Genomic DNA, 23,835 nt, shown 5'->3' on the forward strand with positions numbered 1-23,835 from the left:
CAATATAGAAACATAGAAAATAGGATTCTCTGCCACAAAGGCAGTGGAGGCCAATTCACTGGATGTTTTCAAGAGAGAGTTAGATTGAACTCTTAGGGATAAAGGAATCAAGGGATATGGGGAAAAAGCAGGAACGGGGTACTGATTTTAGATGATCAGCCATGATCATATTGAATGGTGGCGGTGCTGGCTCAAAACTGAGTGAACATTGAGACATTTCACACCTGCATTCTGGCAAAACACAGTGCCTATTGATTGCTCCATTAATTCAAATTGCAATGCAGCAACTTTATGTAATAAGATGCACACATAAAATAACTATATAGATTCGAATGCTGAGTTACAGAAACACAAAGTTGTGTTTTTGTTTTATATCTGTAAACAACAATTTATCACTAGGTGCCCATCAATATTTATCCTCATTTGGCATTGCTAAACATGTGATACTAATCTCTGAAATTTGATACCATTGAAGTCTATTTTGGAAGAAGAGCAGTAAGCACAAACAATGATATATTTCCCATTTAGCAATACTGATCAAAGAGGAACTTATGGATGCAAGCTAAAATTGCCCTCTAACTTGGAATTGTAAATGAAATTCTTTCAACATCTGATTAGAAAGTGGGATTACCAAGATTTTCCAAGGGCATCTAGGAGTTCTGGAGCACTGCAATATGATTAATTTATCAAATTGGGCTGTAATATAGTGTTTACTGTTGCAAATATAGTTGCCTACTTACTGTATTATTCCAGTGCATTAAATTTTACTTATGACTTTATAAAACAGTATTTTCAAGAAATTGATGGGTTCATGCACATTTTATTGAATAGTAAAAAAGTGTTTTGAGTTTCCAGAGGACATGCTTACAATGTCAGTGTTTCAAATAACAAGTTAAATGTGAAGCCTTGGGTTCCAGATGAGAAAAGTACAAGAGGAATTACAAGATCAGATTCATGAAAATCTCAAAAAGTTTTCACGCTTTGACAAAGCAAAAGATAACAAAAGGTGGAAGAAAATGGATAATATGCTTTACTTAACTTTTAGTGAGGCACCACACTGTGCCTTAATTAATTTAACAGTTTTGATACCCATGCTATCATGCATTGGCAGCCAAACATGTTGCTTTGGACTAGTCAACGTTTCACTGAATATGCTCATTCGTGCTATCAGCCACTCCTTTACACACAAAGAAATTAAAAAATACAAATAGTTTCAACTGTCAAAGTAACTTCAATGTTTGTACACCATTTGCAATAACTCAAAAGCTTTACCAATTCTGCAGAGAGAAAGCAAGTAAGAATACAACACAGGCAGATTTTTTTTTAAAAACACAGCACAAATATAGCTCCACATATTGTTAAGAAACTTAATCACATGCATAAATGCATTCTACAGATGCTGTACAAATCCTAATTCTGGCACTATAGTGGTGCACGTTAATTACTTTACAAAAAATACCGTGCCATTTGTAATTGTTCATTACAAGCAAGTGACAAGCAAAACCTAGTTAGTTTATGTCAGAACTTAGCAACAAAACAATAAATACCAGTAAATTTAGATTCCAGTTACAAGCAACATGATCGGATATTAGATTATCATCAAACAGACCTGATAGCATCCAAATACACAGAAGTCGGGCAGGGAATTTTATACAAAACAGAATCATTTGGTATATGGCATTTGAAATATTTTGCAACTTCAAATTTGTTTTTCTAAGACTTACATAATTCCAGAATTGTAATACTAGTAGCAAAACTTTTATTTTAAATTAAGTTATATTAATCATATAACTATATTTATGCATGAAACATTTTACTTTTAACAGTTTTGAAATGCTTGGTGCTACTTCTCAAATGCACCATTGGATGTATCAATGTGAAACAATTTACCCAAGTTTACAAGAGATCTTTGTAAATGTCTACCCTTGCTTTCATTAGTGAAAATAAGTAAACAACTGAACAGCCTCAGAGCACGCCTTAATACATAACATGCGTTTAGTCTCACCTTGTCTATAAGCACTGTGGCAGTCCCTCTAAACAAGATGGCTAAGGTTTCCAGCTTTCTAACACTAATTTTCTGAGTGGAAGTTATGGGGCTTTGTGTTTTCTTTGTTATAAATTTATTCAAACTGTTTGCTTCTGAATGAGCAGTGTGCTGTCGTGGATATCAGAGGCTGGAACACCAAACAGTTGACACAGTACAACTGCAGAGATATTGAAGTCTTAAAAGCAGGTCACTGTATGTTGCTGTTGTCATCTGTCCCATTTGACTCGGACATATTCATTTTCCCGGTTGAATGAACAATGCCAGAATTGGATACTGCATCTCTTCGAGGTGGCATCCTCTCGTTGATACGGTCCAGACCTTTTGCTTCTTGAAAACTAGTAATTTTATGCTGAGGTGTAAATCCTCGGATGGCTAGAATTGGGTTATTGTTTCGGGTAAGTTAAAAAGCAGATAAAAAGAAAAAAAAAAGAAAATTAATTTCCAGATTCTATTATTACAATCACATATAAGTGTAAAAATGAAGGTCCTGTCTGATCAATACTTAGTTTCACTTTGACAAAAATGAATTTGTGGCAGATAGTTTGCAAGGGTTTTCCAGATTGCTATGGAAATATTAGTTGTCTGAGACTTTTTGTGAGATCTTCTGCTGATGTAACAGTGGATGCTCAGCTGGGCCATGTGATCAATAAAACGCCAAGGAATTTACCCATTAATTGAATATACCTTATGATTTTTTTTTTTACTTCAGCATCAATTAATTTTTTGGGTAATTTACTATACATTTGCTTCATTTGCATTACATTTTCTTTGCTAAATGCCATCAGCTTTTTCTGCAAACCAATCAGCAATTCAGCATATTTAGTGCTCATGGATTTAAATATGTAATGACATTTTACAACTATCCACAGTGAAACTATAACATAACCAGCTGGCACCATTGACAAATATCTAGTGCAGCAGAGCAGTCACTGTTGCATACTACTGGAGCTTAAAGTTTTAGTTAGCAATTGGATGAAAACTCCTACACATGACTGAATACTTTGCCTGTCCCACAAACTTTCTGTCTCTGAAGATGGTGTTTTCTCGCGCATAAATATAGTTTGAATCAATCCAAAGAAGGCAGTCTCCATGGGGACAGTCAAAGGTCAACGTCATAAAACATGGCAAAAATTACAAGACCTTCAAAAGGAAATTGAAATAAAAAGAAAGCAAACTCTTGCAACCTGCAAGAGTTTGAGGAGCACTGCTGTTCCTCTGTACAACAAACATCACCAGTCACCAGACAACCACTTAGCCAACAGTTGTTGTTTTTGCTCTTGTGTACTGCAAACATATCTTTAGGGATGAATGCTTGGCTACCTGGACAAATTGATCAGCTGTACTTCACAGCACTGCACTGTTAAATTTAGAAGTCAACAAGAACAAATTGTGCAACTGGAGCTAAATAATAAAAGGATCAAGACACATAAATGATGGAGTTTGTTAAAGCTGTAGTAAGTCACGGTTATGGCAGGTAGCTCACTTTCTACTTTCATAGGCGTAAATATGACAAAGTGAAAAATTATCCACTAGCCTACTTTTTCAATGAGAGAAGAATTAAACTAAAAATATAATTCCAAGTTGAAAATTCAACGAGTCAGTTCTTTCTTATTTTTATCTACCTGTTTCTTCAAAATTAATAAACCTATTTACGCCCATGGCTGTTACCATAGAACCTGAAGAATGTTTGTGAAATAAAATAACACCACTAAAGTCTATCACAACAAATACAGGAATGCCCCATATTACCTTCATGAGTTTCAACACCCTCAATGGCCTCAATAGCCTCAACAGTAGCTGAAGAGAAGAGAAGGGTTGCATGCAAAATGAATGAGAAAATTAAGAGGGTTTTCAGTGCAGGAACAGCAACATGTTGAAAACAGGAGTCCCCACTGAGCACATTGTGGGAATGGCAATTGCATATACACTACATTAAAAATAAAGCATCAATATAGTTTCAACAAAAATGGAGCCATATTCTTGTGCTTATAAAGGAATATGAACAAAATCGACGAGCAGGTGTGAAAGGATTATTTATAATAAAGGAATGGATAACCTTAGAATTAAATCGTATAATGATACAAGAACATTAAATGACCTTGAGGCAGTTCATGGGACAGAAGGATTTGTAGACTATGGATATAAAATGTAAAGTTCATTTTCATATATTGAATACATACTATAAAACCAGACATTATTAAGATACAATAGTGCAACTTATGGAATTTAAACAGGTAAATATATTACAATTATATCATCCTGAAAACAGATCTGCTTCAGTGACATATGGTAGTGCAACTCAATCTCAATCTGTGGTGAGCAATATTGAAAATCAATATTTTAAAACAAAATAAATAGTAAAATTACTGGAAATTCTTCTGAGATAAAAATTGTTATCAAACATTTCACTCTCCATGGACTTCGCCTGACTTTTGAGTATTTCCAAAACGTTATGGTTTTATTTTAGATTTCCAGCATCTGTAGTATTCTGATTTTGTACTAAATCATAATTTTCTGTTGATTTACTATTAAGAGGTAACCATCTATTATTAATTTTGTATAATGCGTAAAATCATGTATTTCCTCAAGTATACCATCTGATGTAGAACATCAGTCATAGAATCATACTGCATGAAAACAGGCCCAACGATCCACTGAGACTATGCCAGCCATCAATCACCCGTTTACTCTCATCCTTTTTTATTCTCCGCAGATCAATAAATGTTGATCCATCTCCCGCAGTTATTAGCTCTGATCTACATGCTTGGGCAATTTACAATGACCAATAAACCTACCAACCCACATGTCTTTGGGATGTGAAAACATGAGGATTCAGGGGAAATGCAGGCAGTTGTACAGAGAACATGCAAACTTCACACAGATAGAAACATAGAAAAATTGGTGCAGCAGTTCGGCCCTTCGATCCACCATTCAATATGATCATGGTTGATCATCTATAATCAGTACCCCGTTCCTACTTATTCCCCATATCCCTCGATTCCTTTAGCCCTAAGAGCTAAATCGAACTCTCTTGAAACCATCCAGTGAATTGGCCTCCACTGCATTCTGTGGCAGAGAATTCCACAGATTCACAACTCTCTGGGTGAAAAGGTTTTTCCTCATCTCAGTCTTAAATGGCCTACCCCTTGTTCGTAAACTGTGACCCCTGGTTCTGGACTCACCCAACATCAGGATCATTTTTCCTGCATTCAGCCTGTCCAATCCTTTAAGAATTTTAAGTGTTTCTATAAGATCCCTTCTCATCTCCTAAATTCCAGTGAATACAAGCCCAGTCGACCCATTCTTTCATCATATGTCAGTCCCGCTATCCCGGGACTTAACCTGGTGAACCTACAGTACGCTGCACTCACTCAATAACAATAATGTCCTTCCTCAAATTAGGAGACATAAATTGCACGAAATACTCCAGGTGCGGTTTTACCATGGCCCTGTACAACTGCAGAAGGACCCAGCGTTATGTTTCCTTAAACAGCTGTGAGTCAGTACAAGGCTGTCATTTTCTGCAGTTTAGGTCACTGACTTTCCAATTTCAGGAGAGGATCTAAGAGCAGCCTGCAATGCCATTTCAGTGAAGGAATTTTTCATTGACACACTGTTGCCATCTAATGTTCACACGGGGTGCAACAATTTCTGGCATAAATATTATTACAATGGTGAGAACAAAAATCCTGATAACATGAAAGATTCTGAATGGTTATCTAGACAGGCAAGGTACGGTAGCAATTGTTCCAAAGGTCATAAGGTCATAAGGGATAGGAGCAGAATTAGATCATTCGACCCATCAAGTCCACTCTGCCATTCAATCACGGCTGATCTATCTCTCCCTCCTAACCCCATTCTCCAGCCTTCTCCCCATAACCTCTGACACCTGTACTAATCAATAATTTATTTATCTCTGCCGTAAAAATATCCACTGACTTGGCCTCCACAGCCATGTGTGGCAAAGAATTCCACAGATTCATCACCCTCTGACTAAAGAAATTTCTCCTAACCTCCTTCCTAAAAGAACGTGCTTTAATTCTGAGTCTATGACCTCCAGTCCTAGACTCTCCCACTAGTGGAAACATCCTCTCCACATCCACTCTATCCAAGCCTTTCACTATTCTGTATGTTTCAATGAAGTTCCCCCTCCCCCCTCATTTTCCTAAACTCCAGCGAGTACAGGAGTACCCCAGTGCCGACAAATGCTCATCAAAGGGAGGGTTAACAGAAAAAAAAGAGAAACTGAAAGAAATAGAAAGAGGGAGAATATCAGTTGTAACAAAATCAGCGTAATAGCAATAGGAAGAAAGCTTAACTTCAATAAAAATAATGGTGACATGCATAATCTAATTTGAAAAGATCTGTGCAATGAAGCATTGTAATTAACAAACGTGCTCTAAATAAATTCTGATAGAGGCAATATTGGCTGGATTAAACCACAATTGTTTATCGGTCTATCATTCTCTAGTATGCTGCAGCAAAACGCAAAAGAATATTCACAAGAAACACAAAGACAAAACTTTCTTTATCCAGCAACATATTCTATTTCTTTATTCAGCACAAAAAGATTGGAATTGAGGGTATTCTGAAACAAACAAATATCTTGAATTTAGTCACACCACCACTAGTTTTTCTTCAATTCAGAGCATTTTTTCATGATATATGTGGTGAGTTGGTGAACTGGTTGTGGATAACATGTCAGCCAGGGGCTTTCAACGGTGTCACTACTAAGATGATACTGGGTCAATTGGATTCTCTAGTGTTTAAAATTTTTTAACATTAAATTGATCTAAATGGTATAAAATAATTTAAACCTCTGTGTGTGTTCTCATCTTGAATAGTAAACTCCGGTTCTACCCACGCCTCTTCTGGTGGTGTGAAAATGAGAGTGAAACTTCAACTTAAAAATGTCAATGATACCATATATCGCTATGATTTTTGGCCATCTTACTCAGTCCTCCTCCACTGAGGCAACCCCGAGGATTTTTCCAATCAATGAAAAATAGTGTTAAAAAAATCTTGAGATCAGCTGATTGGCCCTCTTATCTGTCAATCGCCATGATTAAGGTAACACCCCTTTCGGGGGGGGGGGGGCAGGACTATAAATCAGAATTATTAAAACATCGGAAGGGACTTGGAAAAATATAACTGCTTTTTCCCCGTGCTTACAGCTGTGATATCACAATGCGATTGTAGCCCTGCTCGCAACATTGCTATCCAAGTACACCGAGTCATGCTAGCCCTCGCAAGTGCAAATGCATTTTTTTTTAAGTCACAGTAAACTGAGTTCTGCTAGCCCTCGCAAGTGCAAATGCATTTTTAAAAAAGTTACAGTACCATGAGTTCTGCTAGCTAACAAGTGCAAATGCATTTTTTTTAAATTTAAAAATGAGGGAGGGTGCATAAGGCGAAATGAGCAACCCCTGCGCAGTTGTTGGCAATGGGTGAGTGGTGGAATATTGCGTAAGGGAATGGGTTGTGTTGGAGGACCAAGCCTCCCATGGGGGGCTATGGGTGAGTGGTGGAATATTGCGTTGGGGAGCGGGTTGTGTTGGAGTACCAGGCCTCCTGTGTGACAGGGACCCAACGGGTCCCACTTGGTATAGTATATATATATATATATATACATACACACACACACACATGTGTGAGTGCGTGTGTGTACACACGTGTATATTTTATACATAGAATGTGTGTTTTTTGGACCTTGGAACCTATAGATGAAATATACTGAAATTAAAGGAGAAAAAAATTAAACGTTGGTATAGTACCAGGGTATTAATATCTATTAAAGCTTTAATGAAGCGTGAGGTTTTAATATTGATAAATGCTTGAAGGATTTAAGTATTGTTAACAGAACAAAATTACATCATGAATCAATGCGTTTTTTGTTTCAAATTGAAGTGATAATGTGTTGCTTAGTTGTGGCATCAAACTTTACAAGATTGCAGCATCTGCAGTTCTTGTGTCTCCATTTTACAATTATTTTTATGTATTAGATCAGTATTATTATAAGCATTTTAATGGCCAGCTTTCTGCAGATGTGAACAACTATTCCTATATCCATCATTCTTTTTATTAGGTGGCACTGTGGCCAGTAGATCTGCTGTCTCACAGCTCTAGAGACCCGGGTTTGATCCTGACCACGGATGCTGTCTGTGTGGAGTTTGTAGGTTCTTCCCGTGACCGCATGGGTTTTCACCGAGAGCACCGGTTTCCTCCCACTTTCCAAAGACGTGCAGGTTTGTAGGTTAATTTGGCCTCTGTATATTGCCCAATGTGTGCCGGATGAGAGTGGGATAACATGGAATTAGTGTGAACGGGTGATCGATGATCAGCGTGGCCTATGGTTGTCCAAAGGGCCCAGAATCCTTGCAAACTTTGGGGTTCAACAAAATTAGGTTAATATTGTTATGACTAAAACATTTGGGTTAAGAAAGCATTTTCAGTAGTGATGGTTTACATTTTCTTTGCAGGAAACTGCATCTGAACTTTAGTAAAGACCAATCAACTCTCATGTTTATACATCTTACTGCTATCACAAAGAGTTCTACAAACAAAAACTGCAAAAAAAGAAGAAATTGCTGCTTTAATTCAGTTTAGGAAATAAATCACTGAATGGTTCCACCTGACCGAACACAATAATGGTTAATTAGATTGAATATTACAAAACATATTAAATCTGTGGGATATTGATATATTACAACATTTAATCTATATTAAGGAACATAACTATCGCTGGATAGATTTAAACATTCTATTTCAATTTCCTCATTACTAGAAGTAAGCAAAGACGGCGAACACAGGTTCTCGCTTTTGAAATTATATTGGGAGAAATGACATTTTAGAGCTGGATTTTTAATTCTGAATACCAACTCAAATCCACAAATTTTAATAGTTTTAATAAGAATGATGTAAAAAGGATTAAAAAGCTCAGTTACTTTCTCCTTTGTATGGCACTGCTTGTGGCTTTACAAATTTAATATATACATTTTTGAAAGATTAAATTGAGTGCAGCCTCTCTGTTAGTCTACATAAAATAACTGGGCCAATATATCTTCTCAAATAGTACAAATGATATCAGATGATATTTTTTTAATTACTGTGTTCTAGTAATGTCAGAAGAAAAGGAGGACTGTTGTGCATAAATTACATTAAAGGTCAAGCACTAGATAAATAACATAATTGGCATCAGAGGAATACTGGCTTTTGGTAATAAATGTTATGATCTTGTACTTTGATCAACAATGAAAATTGTCGTGTTTTAAGTTTTATACAAAAAGCCATATTTAAAAATGTTTGACAATATATAGCATAATTACAATTGTTAAATCGTTGTCTTAGATATTAAAAAAAGCCTTGGATAAAGTTTATACACAACATTCAAAGAGGTCTGTAGAATAATAAGTACAACAGTTTATAAATTAATGTCAACAGCTTGAACCAAAACAAAATGTAATGGCACAAAACACATCCTTAGGTGCTATTCTGATTTTTTTTTAAAGCACTTCCAATTTATTATCATGACCTAATGTATAAATTCGGAAAATAAAATATTGTTTGTTAAGGGAAGCATCCAAACCTTTAAGTCAGTCATTCAACACCTTTTCATCACAGTTTGGTCATGTGAAGAAACATGGGATATATTACCAAGTTAAAGGTATTATAAAATGTTTGCTGTTACTTAATGATGATGACAATGATGGTGTTGGCAGCAAAGAAATTTTACTCAAGCGATAACCAAGGAATTCATCTGAAAATTTGATTTTTTCAAAACAATGATGTTCAGAGATATCAAGAGGAATGAAGGCATCATAAGGAAATGAAACAATTGGCAGAGATGCTCCAAGTATGACTGAATTTGTGACGACAACCAATTGAGAATAGACCCACTACTTTAGACAACAGAGGAGATACAATGAAGGAGCATGGTTTTGATATTGACAAAGGCTTGAAGGATTTGAATTTTGTTACAAGAATAAAAGTGCATCATAAATCAATATGTTTTCATGTTCCAGATAGAAGTGACAATGAGTAGCTTGACTGTGACATCAAACATTCGACCAGCTTGGACAACAGTGGAGATACAATGATGAGGGCAGAATATTCCCGTATCTATCAGTAAGATCATTCACCTATATGATCCAGAGTTATGAAGCAGTAAGTTAACGCACATGACATTAACGTTGTTTCATTGTTTGCGGTGTGATGATGACAGAATACACGGAAACTCACCAATATTCTATGATTCAGCATTAATTCTGAGGTGGCCAGTCATAATTAAACCAGGACAGTTCGCTCAGGGTGTGTTTTTGAATGTACAATATGGCTGATTATAAATGAGTGAGGGTCAGGGAGTGAAGTACGAGTAATATACGTGAAACGGTATGAGGCCAGTGAGTGAGGTACTGGGATTAACAGGTTAATGAATCAACTAAAGGTTTGAACATAGATGGGGACTAGTAGAAATAGAAAACAAATGACTGATAGCAACCAAAGCAACTGGATGGAAGGGGTTGGGTAGGTGGGAGTCTTGATTATGTGCGAAACTATAAACATCACATAGTCGATACTGAAGATGTGTTGGGTCAGAAGATGGGAACAGTGCTTGTTTGCCATGATAATTCTGGAGTAGTGGGTGCCGTTCTTGAAGTTGTCTAACATATGTCTTACATGGATAGTTTAAGAAGGAACTGCAGATGCTGGAAAAATCGAAGGTAGATAAAAATGCTGGAGAAACTCAGCGGGTGAGGCAGCATCTATGGAGCGAAGCGATAGGTAACGTTTCCGGTCGAGACCCTTCTTCAGATTCCAATTATGAAGAAGGATCTCAACCCAAAACATCACCAATTCCTTTGCTCCATAGATGCTGCCTCACCCGCTTAGTTTCTCCCGCAGTTTTATCTTACATGGATAGGATAGGTTTGGAGGGATATGTACCAAATGCTGGCAGGTGGGTCTAGTGTAGCTGGGACATGTTGGCATGTGTGGGAAAGTTGGGCCGAAGGGCCTGTTTCCACACTGTACCACTTTATGACTCTGTGACTCCACAACACGATATGGTGATGGACAACACCTAACATGTCTAGGCCTGTGCTTCTGTAGCTAGTGCAGAGTTTAAACAGGAAATTAATATATGCTCCACTTTTGGTCCAACCCATGCAAATAACCAACAAGTATAATTTTATGAGAAAATTATTTGATTTGGTATTCTCTAAAACATCTCTTTAAAATTCTTGTTTGCATTGGGGAGTCAGAATGTATGCAGCTGCTGGTCTACCCCACCCTCCTTTCCTGAAACTTGAATGAATAAATTTGGCCCAAGCACTGCCTGCTAAACCATCTTAGACATGAAGATCGTCTGACAGACGCAAAGCATTTAATTGATGCCGAAGCCCGCAACCAAATTCTGAACATTGTAGTTTCTGCTGGCACGTCCAAAATAATCAAATGGAATACTGCGTAAATTATCATTTCAACTTGTCACTGTTAAAAAAAAGGATAGGGAGAACAGAGGACAGAATCTAACTACTAGAACATTTACCTGTGTGATCCTGAGTTATGAAGCAGTAAGTTAACATTCACGACATTCTTTAGTGGTACTCCGACCCCCGACGCATGTGGCAAGGCATCCAGGCCATCACGGACTACAGACCCTCCAACATCAGCCCCACATCCAGCGACGCCTCCTTCCTTGAGGAGCTGAATCACTTCTATGGCCGCTTCGACAGGGACAATCTAGAGACAGCCATCAAGGCTGTGCTACCTGCCGATCACCAACCCCTCACACTCACCCCCTACGACGTGTACGTGGCACTGAGTAGGACTAATGCACGCAAGGCTGCTGGCCCTGACGGCATCCCCGGGCGCGTGCTCAGTGCCTGTGCTGCGCAGCTGACAGACGTCTGGACTGACATCTTCAACCTGTCACTTGCCCAAGCAGTTGTCCCCACTTGCCTTAAAGCCACCTCCATCGTGCCAGTGCCAAAACACTCCACTGCGGCAAGCCTCAACGACTTCCGCCCAGTTGCACTTACCCCCATCATCACCAAGTGCTCGAGAGGCTGGTCCTGGCACACCTCAAAAAGCTGCCTACCCCCCACACTGGATCCCTATCAGTTTGCCTACCGCAAGAACAGGAGTACGGAGGATGCCATCTCAACGGCACTTCACTCCGCCCTCTCCCACCTTGACAACAGAGACACTTATGTAAGAATGCTGTTCATCGATTACAGCTCAGCATTCAACACCATTATTCCATCAAAAGACTGATCACCCAAACTCGGTAACCTGGGCATCGACCCCTCCCTCTGCAAACTGGATACTGGACTTTCTAACCAACAGACCCCAGTCTGTGAGGTTAGACAAGCACACCTCTTCAAAACCTCACCCTGAACACCGGCGTTCCTCAGGGCTGTGTGCTGAGCCCCCTCCTCTACTCCCTCTTCACCTATGACTGCACACCTGTACATGGTACTAACACCATCATCAAGTATGCAGATGATACAACGGTGATTGGCCTCATCAGCAACAACGATGAGCTGGCCTACAGGGAGGAGGTCCAGCACTTAGCAGCATGGTGCGCTGACAACAACCTGGCCCTTAACTCCAAGAAGACCAAGGAGCTCATTGTAGACTTCAGGAAGTCCAGAGGCGGCACGCACACCCCCATCCACATTAACGGGACGGAGGTGGAACGTGTTTCTAGCTTCAGGTTCCTGGGAGTCAACATCTCCGATGACCTCTCTTGGACCCACAATACCTCCACTCTGATCAAGAAGGCTCATCAGCGTCTCTTCTTCCTGAGGAGACTGAAGAAGGTCCATCTGTCTCCTCAGATCCTGGTGAACTTCTACCGCTGCACCATCGAGAGCATCCTTACCAACTGCATCACAGTATGGTATGGCAACTACTCTGTCTCCGACTGGAAGGCACTGCAGAGGGTGGTGAAAATTGCCCAACGCATCACCGGTTCCACGCTCCCCTCCATTGAGTCTAACCAAAGTCCAAGTCCAAAGCAAGCGCTGTCTGCGGAGGGCGCTCAGCATCGCCAAGGACTGCTCTCACCCCAACCATGGACTGTTTACCCTCCTACCATCCGGGAGGCGCTACAGGTCTCTCCGTTGCCGAACCAGCAGGTCGAGGAACAGCTTCTTTCCGGCCGCTGTCACTCTACTAAACAACGTACCTCGGTGACTGCCAATCACCCCCCCCCCCCCCCCCCCCCCCCCCCCCCCCCCCCCCCCCCCCCCCCCCCCCCCCCCCCCCACACTTATTATTTTTTTTTTTTCATATTCAAATCGTTTGCTATGTCGCTCTTCAAGGGAGAGCTAAATGCATTTCGTTGTCTCTGTACTGTACACTGACAATGACAATTAAAATTGAATCTGAATCTGAATCTGAATCTGAACATATTTCTGAATCTGTGGCCAAGTCAGTCCCCCTTTAAAATAATTCTATTTCTAAGCTCAGTGTGTAAAACAGTTTATTCCTGGCCATTAACACAAATGCACAGCAGAAATCAACAGAAAACAACAAATATTTTTTCCGCAGTCTGAAATTGTTCATCCCGTTGCTTTGAGTCAAGAGCAACAAGTGGCTGTGCTTTCCACAGCCAGTCAGCAACTATGTAAAAACTGTGAAACAAAATTCATTCTACAGTGTAGTTATGCAAATTTTTATAACATGAATCTCAGACAGATATAATATAACCCTCACAGTTTTTAGAGCTCCTAGATTAAATGATGGGTTACTGTAAAATTCAATCCTTGGCGATATATAGAGATTTGAATACACAGTAAACGTGATGGAAGCACTACAAAGAAAAGGGACGTGGAATCTCTGTCTTGCCTTTTGCTCTGAAACTGATGATTATGCAATAACTATTTGTTAGATCATAGGATTTTAGATTTATTTGGGTGAAATTCAACAAAATATATCTTGTACAATATCAGCTTGTCTGCATATGAAAATGACTAGCTTAAACAATAGTAATGTTAGTTTAGGAAGAAGAACTATTCATGTTTCTTTAGCTTGCTATAAAACTAAAATATAATTATCCTCTTTTATGTCAAGTGTGGACTTCCAAGCATAATAAATTACAGTGTTTAGCACTTCAAACCTCCAGTTCAGAGAAGAAAGTCATTATTTTAAATTGTTTCTCCAGCATTGTTGTCCACATTTGATTTTTCCAGCATCTTCAGTTACTTCTTAAACATTTTAAATTGTTTGATAAATCTTCACATCCCCACCAGAATTTTCCTTTAAACATTCATCTTTCTTGCCTTTTAGAATCTATTTTCAGAACCTACATGCAGTTCAAGAACTCAAAATGATGATTAACAATAATTTTGCAAACTTATTTTGAAGTAAAAATATCAGATCTATTGTGCAAATGTTTCATATTTTGTAACGAGACCTATTGAAAGGAAACAATTTCAGTAAGCGATTTGTTGCCTGGTTGGTTGCATTAGTGAGAGTTTTGTTTATGGAGATGAGATCTTTTTGTGAATAGCTATTTAGCACTGGAGGAAATTCTTGTCATTGTCATCCAGTAAAGTGTCTCACCACAGGGTTTGCTGCTATTTAGAAGTACCGGTGACTTCACCCGTAGAAGCATGGGTGTTATGTTATTGGGCCAGTAATTCAGAGGTATAAACTGATGGTCAAGAGATGCAAATTCATTTCCTGCTGCTGAGGATTTAAAATTCAGTGTCTTAATATGAAGAAATAGTAAGATTAAACGAGAACTTACCAGTTCGAAGTTTGATCGTTATTTTATGAGGAGTATGTTGAGGGAATATGTGAAGAACCCCGCCAGGATGCACGCGTGTCATTCTTCAAAGCAGCAGTGTGAAATCACAGATAACTGTAATGACTTAAACATAGTAAGATTAGAGAAGAAATACCAGTTGAGTATATGATCATGGGTGGGAGCGGAGGGCACGTATTCCCTCAACGTACTCCTCATAAAATAACGATCAAACTTCGAACTGGTAAGTTCTCGTTTAATCTTACTATTTTACTTCGGAGTCACGTGAGTGACTACGTGAAGATTTCAAAGCTCTGTGATTTCATGCCGAGGAAATGAGTCCATGCATCACATCTGCCTTAATGACTGTAGGAGGAATTGTGTCAACATATTTTAGACATGAATCCGACATTGAAATCCATGAATTGATTAACACAAATTATAGCCCCTATTTATGGGGTAATTAAATTACAGAACTTAAATTGTTTCTGCAAATGTTCCAGGTTTAATGACTGGTTTATGATAAAATAGTTGGAATGTTTTTCCCCTGACCATCCTGCTGCCTTGAGGATTTGGTCCATTGGTTCATCCAACTGCATAGGTGCCGATGTAGCTGCAGCCCTGGTGGAATGAGATTTAACAATATTAGTATCCATCCCAGCCTGTATTAGAACCTGTTTCAGCCATCTTGAGATGGTCTGGACCGTCACTCTTTTGTGTGGTTGCTTATGGCTGACTAAAAGTGCCTTCTCATTGCCTCTGATGATTTTCGTGTTCTCCATGTATAACGACAAATGTCTTACTATACAGAGACGATCATCTGTTGGGTAAGACCTAAATTCTATATTGAGGCCTGCTGATCCCTGTCTGTTCTGCTTTACTAATTCATGAATATGAAACTTAATATTTTCAGATGAAGAAGTCATGTGTCCAGTCTTAAGTTATGTAATGACTGTACCTTTTGTGCCATGACCAATGCCATTAGCATGACTGTTTTTAATGCAAGGGACAGAGCTGTTGCTGGAGACCAATTCCTGAGCATCTTCAGGACAATACTCACATCCCATATGTGGGAGTACCTGGTTCTTGGGGGATTGGTATTAAAAATTCCCCTCATAAGTTTTGTTACCAGTGGGTGAGTCCCAGCAGAGTGACGCTCTATTCCTTGCCATAGATAAGTTGATAGGGCACTTCTGGCGCAGTTGATGGCACTATAACTGAGCCCCTCATCATAATGGAGGCCTGCCAGGTATTCCAGAACAGACAGGATGTTCATATCTCTGTAGGTGATGCTGTTTTTGTGACAATACATGTCCCACTTTCTGATATAGACCAGATACTGTTTTTTGGTGGACTGTCTGTGGCCCGCCAAAATCATGTTCACTGTTCGGTCCGTCAGTCCCGGCTGTAGTAGTGGTGTTTTTAAACTCTACAAATTAATAAATTCAAATAGTTATGGCATGGGTGGCTATCCCTTGTTACGGGATGAACCAATATGTCTGGTCTATTCGGGATGGTGATACATGGTTCTAATACTATGTTCAGTATCACTGGGAACATGCGAATGGTATGTTAGCATTGCGAATGGTATGTTAGCATTGCGAATGGTATGTTAGCATTCATAGCAAAAGGATTTGAGTATAGGAGCAGGGAGGTTCTACTGCAGTTGTACAGGGTCTTGGTGAGACCACACCTGGAGTATTGTGTACAGTTTTGGTCTCCTAATCTGAGGAAATACATTCTTACCATAGAGGGAGTACAGAGAAGGTTCACCAGACTGATTCCTGGGATGTCAGGACTTTCATATGAAGAAAGACTGGATAGACTCGATTTGTACTCGCTAGAATTTAGAAGATTATAGAAAGTTACAAAATTCTTAAGGGGTTGGACAGGCTAGATGCAGGAAAATTGTTCCCGATGTTGGGGAAGTCCAGAACAAGGGGTCACAGTTTAAGGATAAAGGGGAAATCTTTTAGGACCGAGATGAGGAAAACTTTTTTCACACAGAGAGTGGTGAATCTCTGGAATTCTCTCCCGCAGAATGTTGTTGAGGCCAGTTCATTGGATATATTTAAGAGGGAGTTAGATGTGGCCCTTGTGGCTAAAGGGATCAGGGGGTATGGAGAGAAGGCAGGTACGGGATACTGAATTGGATGATCAGCCATGATCATATTGAATAGCGGTGCAGGCTCGAAGGGCCGAATGGCCTACTCCTGCACCTATTTTCTATGTTTTCTATGTTTCTATGGTTGAGTAGGCCAATCGGGTACTACCAAAATACCAGACGCAGAGTCTTGCTGTATTTTCCGTAATACCCGACTGATGAGGCAGAAAGGAGGGAATGCATAAATAAACAATTCCCCCCCCCCAATGCAGCGAAAATCCATCTGTCGCCGCTGCCCCAGGGTCTGGTTCCCACGAAACATAGTTTGATAACTGGTGATTAAGCCTGGATGCAAATAGATCAATATCTGGTGTTCCATATCGTGCTGTAATATCAGCAAATACTTTTTATTCAACATCCATTCGGTGTTTTCATTAAATTTGCGTGACCTGGTGTCTGCCACTAAATTTAGTTTACCTGGTAGGTAAGTAGCTGATATCCAAATATCTCTCTGGATACACCACTGCCAAATTGTATTAGCCAGATTGTCAAATGATGTCGATTTGTTTCCACCCATGTGGTTGATATATAATCTACCACGGTGGTATTGTCAATCTGTAGTCTAACATGCTGGTGATATGACCCAGTACAATATGACTTTAGGCCATAGAATGCACCCAACATTTCCAGGTAGTTTATGCCCAGTGTTAGTAATAATGATGCCTCCTGAGCAGTCCATCTACCTCCACAGCTGGAGATGGAATTGGTGGCACCCCAACCAAGTGCACCGGCATCAGTTTGTAGCACCATAGAAGGGTTGCTGCTAATGATTGGATTGAAACAAAGCCAAATGTTATCTATCCACCATTTTAGTTCCATTTTAGCTTGGATTGGTAGCTTCATTGGTCTGTCAAAATGACCAGCATTGATTTTGAGTGCTTGTATTTTTGCTCTCTGTAAATATGTTGGTAATGAAAAGGTCCAAATTGTGTGGCTGGAAAAGCAGCCACCATTTTGCCAATTACTTTTGCTTCCAATCTGATGGATGGTTACTGATGTCAATGAGGTTATTGCAAGCCTCTATTAAGTCTATAGCCTTTCCCTTTGGCAAAGTCACCGACATGTGAACTGAGTCAATGGTGAACCCCAAATAGTCCATAGTAGTGGAAGGCGTTAATTTAGATTTAACTGGATGGATAATAAACCCCAGTTTTTCAAATAACTGTTTTGTGGCTGTTACAGTTTGTTTGGCCAATTCCAAAGTTTTGCCCACAATAAGTATGTCATCTAGATATGCCATGACCATGTGTTTTCGTTTCTGTAGAAACGCTAGGGCTGGTTTCAAAATTTTAGTGAACAGCCTGGGGGCTGATGTTAACCCATTTGGCAGCGCTCTATACTCATTTTCCTTAGACATTAAAGGTTGGACCAGTAGATGACAATAATTGTGTCATAAGAGGGCAAGGCAAGGACCCTATCAAACACCAGAAATTCCAATCAATTTCCTTGATACTATTGTCAATGTCCCAGGTGTCACCATTGATCAAAAACTGGACCATTCGCATAAATATTATGTGCACAGGAACAAATCAAACATTGAATATTCTGAACCAAGCCATCCACTTGCTAACATCTTTCCACCGTCAATAAAGCAAAATATCAGAAGAGTGACAGGACGTTCTTTTTTTTTGCCTGAATAATTATAGTTCCATTACAGAAATGTTCAAAATGTTTGATGGTTGGCACAGACTTGGTGGGCCAAAGGGTGTCTTTCCATGTTGTACGACTCCCAGACACTACGATTATTTAGAAATCAGCCCATGATAATGGCACCCCATCATCCATAGAAAGCATTTATCCCCCCTTCACAGTGACTGTAACTGCAATGTGTACATCAATAAGACCCAGTACTGTAAATCATAAAGGTTTTATGTAACACCAAAACTTATTACACCAAGAAGAACAAGGGCAAAAGCAAACAGGAACATCAGCATCTCCCAAATTGAAATTATACCATTTCCCTTTTTTGCCATTGAATACAAATCTGAATTTAGCAACACTGTGCCACTAGCTGCACCATATTGACTGTAACTGTTGGAGAAGGTGACTCAACACCACATTCCCAAGAACAATTAATGTGAACAATAAATGGCGGCTTTGCCAATGACATAAAAATCCCATGAATCAGGAGTCAAAGGTATACAGTTGATTTGTTGAAAATGGGAAATTAACCCATAATATTTAATGATTGCATTAGGTTCAGTGCCACATAGAGAAGACATTCAGTCACCAAGTAACCAGGAAAGATTGCATTTGCCTTCTGTTATGCAACATTCTTAATTATGAAGAAGTGTGCAATTTTATGATCATTGATATAAAGTTTAAAAAAAATGTTGATATAAAATAGACCAATTTACTTGGTCTCTTATCCTATATTGTAAGTGCAGTTGTGCTTCAATAACATTTCTCAACTTAATTTGATATTTTTTTGCTATCATGGTAAAATAATGCTTCAAATTATAGATGGATATATCATCTCTAAATGAAATAAAGGAATCCTGCATTAATTTATGGGTTAAATTTTCACAGATTATTTAGTGGCTGGTTATCAAATGGCTTTGGAGCAATTCTGTAACACAAGACCATAGAATTATTCGATACTACCGTCTGATCGTAGCATCTTATCTTAACATTTATAATTTAGAAATATAGGAGTCATACAGCATGGAAATAGGCCCTTCTTGCACGTACAGACCAAAATGCCCATCTACACGAGTCCCACTGGCCCGCGTTTTGCCGATATCACTCTAAACCTTTCCTATCAATGTACGTACCTATCCAAATGTTTTTTCAAAGTCGTCATCGTACCTGTCTCAATTATCTCCTCCTGCAGCTCGTTCCATAAACCCACCACTTTCTGTGTGAAAAAAGTTGCCCCCTCAGGTTCCCATTAAATCATTCTCCTCTCACCGTAAACATGTGTCCACTCATTCTTGATTCCCCTATTCTGGGTAAAAGACTGCGTTCATCATATCAAATCCCCCTCATGATTTTATACTCCTCTATAAGATCATCCTAGGCTGATCCTAAGTCCTATCCTGACCAACCTCTCCATATAGCTCAGGCCCTTGAGTCCTGGCAACATCCTTGTAAATTTTCTCTGCACTCTTTCAAGCTTAATGACATTCTTCCTATAGCAGAGTGACCAAACCTGAACACAATACTCCAAATGTGGCCTCATCATCATGTTATGCAACTGTAACATAACATCCAACTGCTCTTCTCAAAACATGACTTATGAAGGCCAATATGCCAAAAGCCTTCTTGACCACCCTATCTATCTGTGATGCCACGTTCAAGGAATAATCTACTTGCACTCAGACTTTGCTCTACAACATCCCCCCCCCCCCACGCCCTGCCATTTACTGTGAACCATTTACCCTGATTTAACTTCCCAAACATAGAAACATAGAAACATAGAAATTAGGTGCAGGAGTAGGCCATTCGGCCCTTCGAGCCTGCACCGCCATTCAATATGATCATGGCTGATCATCCAACTCAGTACCTGCCTTCTCTCCATACCCCCTGATCCCCTTAGCCACAAGGGCCACATCTAACTCCCTCTTAAATATAGCCAATGAACTGGCCTCAACTACCCTCTGTGGCAGAGAGTTCCAGAGATTCACCACTCTCTGTGTGAAAAAATATTGATCTATTCGCATCCAGGCTTAATCACCAGTTATCAAACTATGTTTCGTGGGAACCAGACCCTGGGGCAGCGGCGACAGATGGATTTTCGCTGCATTGGGGGAATTGTTTATTTATGCATTCCCTCCTTTCTGCCTCATCAGTCGGGTATTACGGAAAATACAGCAAGACTCTGCGTCTGGTATTTTGGTAGTACCCGATTGGCCTACTCAACCATAGATACAAAGAAAACATAGAAAATAGGTGCAGGAGTAGGCCATTCGGCCCTTCGAGCCTGTACCGCTATTCAATATGATCATGGCTGATCATCCAACTCAGTATCCTGTACCTGCCTTTTCTCCATACCCCCTGATCCCTTTGGCCACAAGGGCCACATCTAACTCCCTCTTAAATATAGCCAATGAACTGGCCTCAACAAAATTCTGTGGGAGAGAATTCCAGGGATTCACCACTCTCTGTGTGAAAAAAGTTTTCCTCATCTCTGTCCTAAAAGATTTCCCCTTTATCCTTAAACTGTGACCCCTTGTTCTGGACTTCCCCAACATCGGGAACAATTTTCCTGCATCTAGCCTGTCCAACTCCTTAAGAATTTTGTAAGTTTCTATAAGATCCCCCCTCAATCTTCTAAATTCTAGCGAGTACAAATCGAGTCTATCCAGTCTTTCTTCATATGAAAGCCCTGACATCCCAGGAATCAGTCTGGTGAACCTTCTCTGTACTCCCTCTATGGTAAGAATGTATTTCCCGAGAGTAGGAGACCAAAACTGTACACAATACTCCAGGTGTGGTCTCACCAAGACCCTGTACAACTGCAGTAGAACCTCCCTGCTCCTATACTCAAATCCTTTTGCAATGAAAGCTAACATACCATTCGCTTTCTTTACTGCCTGCTGCACCTGCATGCCTACCTTCAATGACTGGTGTACCATGACACCCATGTCTTGCTGCATCTCCCCCTTTCCCAATCGGCCACCAAAATGCAAGAAGTTACACTTATCTGCATTAAACTCAATTAACCATTCCTCAGACCTCTTGCCAGATGATCAAGATCTTGCTGTAAATTTTGATAACCATCTTCACTATCTTCGATACCACCCACTATAGTGTCATCTGCAAACTTACTAATCATATTGCATTTGTGATAATAATTAAGAAAAGCGCCTTGAACCTTAATGCAACATAATATTTCAACAATAATAATTGTACAATAGGTATTTGTGTTGCACATTTAATCTAGCATAAAGATGCCCAGAGATTTCAGAATAGTATTATCAAACAAAGTCTGACATCAAGTCTCAGGAGAGACACTAGGGCTTGATCAAACAAGTAGCTTTTGAAAAATGGGAAGAGAGACAGCACGGCAGAAAAAATTATAAAGGTAATTCCAGTGCATAAGTCCTTGCCTGTGCTTGTTCTTTTGATTTAGCATCTCAGTATTAAAGCAAAAAACATACTTCTGGAGGAACCAGATGGGTCAGGCAGCATCTGCAAAGAGTTAGAAAGGAACTGCAGATGCTGGTTTACACCAAAGATAGACACAAAATGCTGGGGAAACTCGGCAGATCTGGCAGCATCTCTGGAGAAAAAAAATAGCTGACGTTTCAGGTCAAAACAATTCTTCTGAAGAAGGGTCTCGACCTGAAACGTCATCCATTCCTTTTCTCCAGAAACGTTGCCTGATCCATCAGTTACTCCAGCATTTTGTGCCTAGCATCTGCAGGGGGGAAAGGGACAGTCAATATCTCGGGTCAAAATCCCTTCATCTGGACTCAGCACAGTTGCTGCCTGACCACCTGATTTCCTCCAGCAATGTGATTTTCCCTCCAGACCCCAGCATCTGCACTCTCATGTCTCTCTAAGTACTAAATCTGAGTCCCCTCTATCCCAACATCCTGGAACCCGCATCCCCAACTATAACTCCTAACTTACAACACTCATCCAGGTTATTTTGTCAGCTCTGCAATATTCAACACCACTTGCTGCTTTAAGTGGAGTGAATTTCACAAAAATAGATCTCGCGAATCCCCACCCTGCAAATCAGTCAATAATTTGTCAAGCATAAAGCTATATTTTATGTCACAAGATCAGCAGTGTGTATTATGCATTTTCATCCCATGTCCAATCACAGATTCAACAATTCCCTGACGTTTCTTTGCCCGTACATTCATTATTAAATAATCAGCCCAGGGTTCTTCCAGAGAAAGTAGGTGGAAAATGCGTCAAAGTATTCTCATGTTCAGAAATACATTTGTTAAGAATGAAACATCCTGTGCCCTTAACCATCTCCAACTGATTTGTTGCTGAGACTTGCAGATGATAAATATCAATTTCCATGAAGCCCACACAAGTCTATTTTGGCAGCTGAGTTATTATCGGGTGTGGTTTGTAGCAATGCAATAATTTAACAAAACAAAATCTCAGTAGCGTGCAGATAAAGCTGCACATATGTTTTTAACCACCAATGGCCTAAATAGTATTACTGATATATTAAAATATATATATATCAACTTATTAATTCATTTTTATATTTTCTTGTGTGTGATTCCCCAAGCTGACCAAAGGACAAAGACCTTCCATGCACTTGTTCCACCTCAGCAGCACTACTGGAATTGGAAATTCAGTGCATCAGGAACCAAATCCAACCGTTTGTGGTGCAACATAATGATAATTTCATGTGTTCTATTCCTAATTACCAATGCTGCAGAAGGTTGTTTATCTAAACTGCTCAGGATGGCTAAATCAACAGAATAATAATTTGTTGATTCAGAATAAACGTCTTAGAATTATTCAAGAGACCCGAACAGCTGTAGAAAACAAAGAAAGAACATGCTCACCATTTTAAATTATGTCAAGAAGAAAAAATGCTTCATTCTTGGGTTAATGGGTTAAAAGTATCATGAGTTAAAATAAAAAGATGTATCGTAGCAACAGATGATGCTTTGAGCTACAATCGCAGAGCACATCACAAATTGATGGAGAAAACGTAGAAGAAATATCATGCATATGAATCACATTTCTAATGTTAGTTCTCCTTAACTAAATCTATGGTTGTCATATAATATTCCTAAAATGTAAAGGTAGTCTAATTTTTTTTATCATAATCTGGTAAGTTAATTTACAGTTGTGACAGTAACAGAATAACAGCAACAGAATTTACTAATTTTAAAGCTATCGTCACCAAGATATTTGGGGGTCTGCTGTGCACAATTTTGCTTCTGTATT

General features: G+C 39.4%; 1 protein-coding gene across 3 annotated transcripts in view; it reads right to left on the minus strand.

Annotated features, from left to right (window-relative positions):
- Window positions 1-510: 510 nt before the first annotated feature.
- The window catches only part of LOC129701716 (protein phosphatase 3 catalytic subunit alpha-like), a 356,043-nt gene continuing 332,718 nt past the window's right edge, over window positions 511-23,835 (minus strand). For 2 of the 3 annotated variants that reach the window (XM_055643087.1, XM_055643089.1), the window contains 2 exons: window positions 3,797-3,844; window positions 511-2,419 (listed from right to left, as the gene is read on the minus strand). In XM_055643087.1, the coding sequence (XP_055499062.1) occupies window positions 2,235-2,419; window positions 3,797-3,844 (233 nt within the window). In that variant the 3' untranslated portion in view covers window positions 511-2,234. The remainder of the gene's footprint in view (window positions 2,420-3,796; window positions 3,845-23,835) is intronic. The other variant, XM_055643088.1, reaches the window with a different exon arrangement.

The sequence above is a fragment of the Leucoraja erinacea genome, chromosome 11 (genome assembly GCF_028641065.1).
Source record: "Leucoraja erinacea ecotype New England chromosome 11, Leri_hhj_1, whole genome shotgun sequence".
In the NCBI taxonomy this organism is placed as follows: Eukaryota; Metazoa; Chordata; class Chondrichthyes; order Rajiformes; family Rajidae; genus Leucoraja; species Leucoraja erinaceus.